At 43.5% G+C, this 8423-nt stretch overlaps 1 protein-coding gene across 2 annotated transcripts in view; it reads left to right on the plus strand.

Moving 5' to 3' along the window:
- THBS4 (thrombospondin 4) overlaps nt 1-3777 on the plus strand; it is a 36443-nt gene extending 32666 nt beyond the window's left edge. For both annotated transcript variants that reach the window (XM_017743674.1, XM_017743675.1), the window contains 2 exons: nt 1502-1641; nt 3548-3777. In XM_017743674.1, the coding sequence (XP_017599163.1) occupies nt 1502-1641; nt 3548-3609 (202 nt within the window). In that variant the 3' untranslated portion in view covers nt 3610-3777. The remainder of the gene's footprint in view (nt 1-1501; nt 1642-3547) is intronic.
- Nucleotides 3778-8423: the final 4646 nt, after the last annotated feature.

Consider the following 8423-nt stretch of genomic DNA (forward strand, 5'->3'; position numbering starts at 1 on the left):
CAGGAATTATACTTGTAGATCAAGGCTGACATTAAAATGCAAAAAACTAACTGCCCTGGCATAATCAGCTCAGGTTTTTACCTTATAATAGAATAGAAATATGGTAAGTCAGTTTTTCTTCAAGAAAATCACCACCCTGCAGTTGAGATGCAGTAATTTGATGGTGTAATTATTCCACTTTTCTGGTACAGAGCATCATCTTCAGTGGTAATTTGAGTGATCGTGATTGACTTTTACACTAAAACTGATAAAGAACATTTATACTGTCAGTTACTGTGCCCTAGCCACCAGGCAGTAGCAAATAGATCTTGGGTGGCAACTTACGTTTAGACCAAGAAGTTTGTAAAGCTGCTGCATGAGCAAACATCTCCTATGGCTGAAGTATCTCCCACCAGCCTAACTAATGCTCCCTGTAACTGGGAAAGGTCGCAAAGTCTGTGGTCACAGAATCCTTTAAAGGCAGCCACACCTAAAGCGCGCCTCTGTCAGCTCTCTGTCCACTCTTGCTGTGGTCTGGTTAGGCCAGATGCCACAGACCACTATGTGTCTAGCAAAGATTTTCCAAGGCTTCAAGGAAGCCTAGGAAAAAGTCACTTGAACCAGCCTCTCCCATGGAAATTTTCAAGACAACAAGTTCTGTTCATTCTACAGATAAACTCAGAAACACAACAGGAATTGTTTTGGGTTTTTTTCCCTTATTTTATGAAAAGACACAGGAACTTTCATTCCCTTCACCGTTTGCTCTTTTCTTGTATGCAAAAATGCGTCAGCACTATCCTCATCCACATCCTATCCTCTAGGCTCATCATCCTCTAGGTCATTTACCTAGGCTGAGGACTTGATGTGGGCAGTGCTGCAACAAACAGCTCAGCTGGCTCTAGTGTGGTCCTGCTCAAGCCCTCAATACCGAGCACACACTGGGCAGCTGGTGGGGCGCAGCTTTCACAGGGCGGTTTGGGAAGTTGCTGATGGGTTTTCTAAAAAGAAGATGCTAGATCAGCAAAACAGTTCCTGGAGTTAATCATATTCACATTTTTAAAGAAATCTCACAGACAAATTTAAGATTCCAATGGTTTGTTTGAAACTTTTCCTATTTAAAAAAACAGTTCAGCTTCAAACTTCAAACTATGTGAGACAATATCCATCTGGCCTTCTTCAGCTGATCTAGTCTGGTTCTCCTATCACTATTGACTGTGGAAAATTTCAAGAGCTAAAGTGCTTAGCTGGACTGACTACAGGAAAAAAAAAATTCCAAGGCTTTTTCAGGATATGTAGCAATCCCCCCAAACACCCTCCCCCGTCTGGCTCTCACTAGCATGTAGCATTGCTCCAGTTCCCAGCCTACACAGTCAAGGGGCTACCTTTACTGCTTTTTTTCCCCTGGGCTAGATGGGAAGGATAGCATGCCCAAGAACAGAGTCTCCATGGATAACAACATTACTTTCAGGAATGTTGCAGACTTAGAAAAGACCTAATAGAGCTTCTGTTTGCTTTCATTAAGGGCAAGATTTTATGAAGGCTCTGACCTAGTGGCAGACTCTGGTGTAACTATAGACACCACGATGCGTGGAGGACGGCTTGGAGTTTTCTGCTTCTCTCAGGAAAACATTATTTGGTCCAACCTGAAATATCGCTGCAATGGTAATCTTGCTCTTACATCATTTTAGCTAACAACTAGCAAGTGAAGAACCAGTAGTAAGGCTGTTGGATTAAGCCATTTTGCATCCTTTCCTTTCCCCTTCCTTTGCAAGTTATTCACAGCTGTGAAATGCCTCCCCAGACACCAGCAGCACAGTGCAGCTCAGCCAGACAAGAACTAACACCTCACAGCTGCTCCTCCCAGAGCAGTCACTCTGCTGGCGAGATTGTGCCAACTGAGGGGAATAGCTGTCATCAGAGAATTAGGAATGTTACATAAAACCAGCTGACTGTGAGAGCTGTACACACACAATAAATACACTGACACCATCATGTATGTAGATGCCTTGAGCTTTGAATACAAGGTGAAATACACCTGGAGAGCCAGTGAGCTCAGGCACCAGGCATCAGTGTCACTTGGGTACTTGCTGGCTGGTCCTATATGTGGGGGGACAAGATCATAAGATACCTTTCCTCCCATGTAGGAATGCTCCTGCTTCTGTGGGAGCGTGCTGGCTCACTTCTCTTGGAGCAAGAGCCTTTTAGCTTAGCCCTGATCATCCACTATGTAAAATAACTCAAACTTTGATCACTCACACAGAAGCTGATCATTTCAGGGTACTCCTGCCCCAGCAGCAGTTCAGGTAACTTGAACTGGGGCTGAAGGGGTTGCCCCTCCTCTCAGCATCCAACCTTTGGAGAATAATTACCCAGCCAAGTTGGAATAGTTTCCTTGTCTGCTTTCTGTGGATCTGAGAAGCCCAGTTCAGGCCTGCAGGGGACAGGGCCACTCTGTGGCATGTTATGTTGATGGACTCTGGTACTTTGACACTCAGTACTACACTTCGGCTGGCTCTTGGAGGTCTCAGTTAAACAGGGAATTTCTAGACAATAATGCTTACAAATAAAAATTACTTGGTAAGTATTTTCAACAGTATTGTGGTTTCCCAGAAAGCATGTATCAAAGCTGCCACTGAGTCACACTTACATGGCAGAGAGCAGGCAAGTGGCTTTGCTGCAGGAGCTACATTAAGTCAATGAAACCCACTGAGAAAGACTCTGAAGTCCCCCAGTATCTGTTTTCATTTCAGACAAGTTCCTACGTTATGAAGAATTTCAAGCCTTTAAAAAGTGCTCCACAGAAAGCAAAGGACTTACCCCTTTTTTCTACATACTGTGTGTGTTAATACGCACGTCCTTTTTATGACTTTAAAGCTAACTCTCCTGCATCAGGGTGGAAATAATCAAAGTAAAGTTGAGGTCATGCAGTTGAGCTTCATTGCTGTGGCTCCATTGCTGGCTGCACCTTTAGCTCTATGGCTGCTCTGTGGCTCTCCAGATAAAATGTTCTGGGATCTGGCAAAGGCAGACTGCAAACAACACTTCAAACAGAACTGTAGTTACTCTTACGACATTGATCCATCTCCAGCTCCCTTGCCCAAGTCTCAAGTCTTTATGCCGGTTGCTATTGGTCCTGGTCCTAATGCTTTTTGTCCCTTCTTGAGTCCTGGAAAACCATCACAGGGAAGTTGAATTAGGATACATGAGAAATAGAGATGCTGGCACTAAAAATGTGTCTGGCAGGCAGAGCAAGACAACCACTTCTCTTGCCTTTCTGGTCAGCATTTATTGATAAAAATTTAAGAGTGCAAGCCACAAAGTTTTCAGAGATATGTAATTTGAAGATAGATAGTACTCCCTTGTAGGCTGGCACTGTAGCACTCACTGTCTTGTTAGCCTCTTCGTGTTTTTCTGTGGTATACAGCTCAAACTGAAAACATTCCCTGTTCAGTCTTACTGTGTAAACAAAAGAGAAGCATGTTACATAAAAAGAGAGTAGGCTGGTAATTGAAGTGCTCCTTAATTTTGTCAGAAGAGACTAAACTTTTTCATATTTTCCTGTTTTCAGACACCATCCCAGAGGACTTTCAAGAATTTCAAGCCCAGCAATTTGGCGTTGGGGATATTTAAAAAGTAAAAGCAAACTAACATTGCTATTGCAAACAGTAAAACAGTATCTTTTAAATCCTTATATGATTGTTGTTGTCAGAGTGCACACCGCAGCTTAGTCACATCAATGAGAACAATGTCAGACTTTTTTTTTGTATAAAAGTGAAAATAAAAAGGAGACAAAACAGACTTGGACCTCACTTGTTTTCAAATATGCCCTCAAATCTAGAGGGCAGCATGTAAATGGAGTGACAACTTGCTTAAAACACTCAGGAAAAGTTTTACTCTACTGCATTTTTGGATTCATAATTAAACGGTGGGGAAGACAGTGAAATTTTCTCTACCTTGAATGTGTTATAAACAACAGGTTGCATCTGGTAATTAAGTGGTTCAGAGCTGTTTGGCTGAGCCAAGTAGTACCTTTCCAGTCCTCCTAGGAATAGGCTGCATCTCCTTTAGGACAGTTTAAGGCCTTTGGACACTGTTACTTTTGGCAGACCTCCTCTTAAGCACTGTATTAGACCTCCCTGCCCTCCCACTTGCAAAAACTGTGAGTAACACTATCATATCCTGGAAAAGCAAAAAAGCTGACAGCAGAGCATTGTAGTCACATCTTACGACTTGCATGTGACTAAAACAAAAAGACTAAGAGATAATAAATGCAGAATCACCTACATAAAATAATCCTTTCACACGCACAAAGCCAGGCTTTGACCTGTTGCCAGAGCCGAGCTCTCTAGGCAGGTACTGTAATATTATGCAAAGTCACCAAACTAAAACCCCAAAACATTGTTTTATGCATTAGTAACCATTAGGAAAGGACTGGAAACAAAAAGCCGAAAGAAACTGTATCATAGTGCACTAATTTGAAGTGCAGAAAGCTATTAATACAGTGTGCATTTTTACTACATTGTTTTTCAAAATGGAGCTAGGAAGGGAGGAATGACAAGCTCCAAGGACTGTTGAATAGATAGGATAGTTACTTTAAAAATAACTATATACTTTTAAAATAACTATAGGATAGTTACTTTTAAAAGGACATTGGGAAACGGCACTTCAGCCTGTGGGGACGGGGGAGGAAGAAATACAAAGGGAGGGAATACAGTGAGAGTTTTAAAATCAGAAGTAGCCCTGGGAAAATGAACATTCCTAGCTCTTTCCCAGTACACGGATACAGGGGGAATGCTGAGTTAAATTATCAGGTGAGAGCATGAAACAACAACAAAAAAAAGTTTCCTGTTCTCAGTACAATAAAAATACCCTTAAGGATATTACAAGCTATCAGAGGCTTTGACTACTGGCAGAATTTTCCCATGGGCTTGTCTACCATTTCCAAAATTTCTGGAAGCAGGATGGTCCTAGGAGCTGTCCCATGAGGGACCCCAGAGTCCCACTACAAAAAGCATGATGCAGGAGTGTTCCTTTGGTTCAGTGCTTGATGATGAAAAGTCCTCCAGTTTCAGTCCTCCTTTCCCCTAGGCATCACTAAACCCAACCACTCACCAGATGTCTGAGGACTGAAAAGCTATTTACTTTGGAGCAACACAGACAGCATTGTCAAATTACGCCTAGAAGATGATAAAAAAAGTGTTTTTCTAGCTGAACATGGGCTAAAACTGCAGTATTGTTCACTTAGGAAGGAGAACACACTGTGAAACAAATTTACATCTTCCTTATCATACATTTACATTTCACCAGAAGGAGCCCTTTCTCCATGCAGAAATCCTCTCTGAATGGTCTGGGCACAGCCCGGGCAGAAGGCAGTTGCTACGCTCACACACACCACCAGTGCAGAACACATGGGTCCTGCAGTGCTCACATTTTGCACAAGTGGTCTCCTCACAGTGGATGCAACAGGCCTGGCCCACCCTGACCTGTCTGCAGCACACACCAGCTCCATGAGAAAACACGATTGCACTTGGCCTTCAAAAACTTGCCAGGCTCCAAAGCTCTGCTCAGCCCTCCTGCCTGCAGCCAGAGCCTCTCCTTCTGCTGCAATGGCTGGGAGGGAGCAGCCTGGCTCTTTGCATTATCAGCTGGCTTACCACCATGGAGCTTGCCTGGTTCCAGGCTCTCTTCCAGTCCATGGCCATTGGAAGCTAGGAGGTGAGATGCAGGCTCTGGCTCTCATGCTGTTGCCAAAGAAAACTCTGTGAAGCTGTGAGCCTCTAACCTCCCCTGACAGAAAACATACTGGCTTGCTCTGCTGGCAGCCACAGACAAAAGTTACAAGTCAGACAGCCAGAACTTCCATTTCAGGAGGTGCTGCTGGGACCTTACGATAGGATGCTGCAGCTTGCTATGTCTGCTACACTGACACACCAACTGCTAGGCAGCCTACAAGATCAAGAGTGAAGCCAGCTGTTGCAGACAACATTTGCCCCAAGAAGATCACAGTCTGGGCTTGGGAAACCTTCTGCCTCACATTCTCATCAGAGATTGTGCAGTCCCTGTTTAAAATCATTTAAACAAGGTTCTCTAGCACCATGACCCCTTTCTAGACTATTGTGCAATGCAGACATAGCTCCATGTGTGGCCTCTGGCAAGTGAAGATGCTGCAATCCCATATCTTTAAAACTGAACATGTAGCTTGCTCTTGACCTCACTACCTGCACAGCAGGGCTGTACTCAGCTGGAGCAGCAGCTGTAACTACTTTGGAGTTCAGAGTCCTGCAGCTTCTGCACCAGGATCTAATCTCTCAACAAAGATTAACTGTTTCCTGTGTGCTGCAAACACCATGGCAAACACACTTCAAGTGCTTCTGTTCCCTGAAGACCATCCGGCTGGAGTTGCAAGGAGGGAACATCCTGACAGGATGCTGCGGTGTTGGGTGAGGGCAGGGGTGGGCAGGCTGGTGGGAGGCTGTGGAACACAGGCACTTGACTGTCCCAGCCCTTGGGCACCACTCAGGAACCTGTCTGCCTTGCTCCTAGGTCCAAACACACACCCTCACAGCTCCATGCACCAGAGCTCTCTCATGCACCAGGAGCTGCACAGGGAGTAGCAGCCACCATTGACTCTGGGAAGCTTTGTCAGCAGTTTCTCAAAACCACAGGGAACTGTGTCCTCGTGTGGGTCTGGTCAGCTCTGGCATGGGAGGTCACCCTCTGGCACAGGAGGCAGACTGCAGCTGGCACACGCTGAAGCAGGACATGGATGGTGAGAGGGAAGGAGCCACCACCTGTGAAGACAAAGCACTTTCCCTGGTGTGGATCTCAGCATGTCAAATTCAACAGCTGCTCACCCCACCATCTGGGTGAGGGAAAAAAGATTAAAAATCAGAGATCTGCATCTCAAACAGCTGCACAGGCTTCAGTGCTACATCGACCTTGAAGATACTTTGCACTGCCAGGGTATCTTAAACGTCTCAGGGAGCTGGATTGTTCAGAACAGATGCCACAGACAAATCTGTGCAATCTGTCATCGTCCAGTATCACACAATGGCGAAATACAAAAACAACATGGACATTGAAGGCCTCTAATATACCATAGATCAGGATTTTTTGGTTAAACAACATTCAAATTTAGGGAACAAAAAAGATAACCAATTTACTTTTACTGGCTCAGTAACTGCATAGCTAATCTAAATATTTAGATATTTTTTAAGTTTCTCCAAGAATGAACTGACTTTGAAAATTTAACGTAACACAACAATTCATTTCAAATGTAAGAAAAATTTTATTGGTCCATTAAACATTAAATCTATAACAATACATTCACTCAGTATACAAAAGGAAGTGTCCATAAAAACCATTAACATGCTATAAAGGCAAAGCTGTTGACTATTTTACAAGTAAGATCTTACAATTCTGGAATCTTTACCAATCCTTAAAAGTCAAACTGTTACAGTTACTAAAGACCACAACACTTGCAAAAAAGTTAAATAAACTGGCAAACTTCCACTTCACTGGGCTACAGCTTAATAAAATAAAAACACACATACACACCAAAAAGTTCCCTTGAGATATTAAGAACCTTGAAAAAGACTAATTAAAATCCCCTCACCATTAAGAAAATGTGTTTCTATTTTGACTGTTTTGCGTCCAGTTTTTGAACATGGCATATATGAGACTGAACACCACACATCAGTGGTGAACAAGAAGCAGACAATGAACCCATATGCTCCTAGTAAATCTTTTCTCAGCTTCTATATTACAAGTAGAATTATTTTATCTGGAAGTTAATTCTCCTCACTTTAAGTCTGCATGGATGTCCAAAGGACACCTAAGCACCTGGATGTGTATCGATAAGAGCAAAACTAAAGCTATGGCATGTCAAATGATCCATTATTTCCCCACAGTTTTCCAAAATTCTTGGCTTTGCACTTTCTTCTTGGCTTCACACTGAGGCTTCTTTGGCAAAAGCATGGCTGCACTGCTGCACCCTGAAGCTCTGGTGAGCATAAGCCCTAGAAGCCTAGGCTGCTGGAGTGGTTTCAAAGCTGACGACTGCGGCTCTGAACAAGTCTGTGAAAATCTCTGTACGCTACACACTGGGAACTATTGGAGACTGGCAGGCAGCAGGGAAGCAAGCTGGCTTATATCTGAAATAAATTCTAACTTTTTAAAAACAACATTATTGAACAGGTGTAGAAAAATCAAATCCAGATTCAATAAAAAACCTCCGAACAAACGGGATTTAAGGCCTACTTGAAGCCTACAGTATTTCTTCGGGCATTAGAAAGCAGTCATCATGCCAGTCTCTCAAAGTTGCTGCTTCAAACTCTGCACAGTGTGTCTGCATCCCCATCCTGGGGCACCTGGGCCATGAGGATGTAGAAAACACAGAGACATACCAGTTCCCAAGCTATGTAGCCTGTTCTGAGTAGAAACAG

The sequence above is a fragment of the Corvus brachyrhynchos genome, unplaced genomic scaffold (genome assembly GCF_000691975.1).
Source record: "Corvus brachyrhynchos isolate BGI_N302 unplaced genomic scaffold, ASM69197v1 scaffold8, whole genome shotgun sequence".
NCBI lineage: Eukaryota > Metazoa > Chordata > Aves > Passeriformes > Corvidae > Corvus > Corvus brachyrhynchos.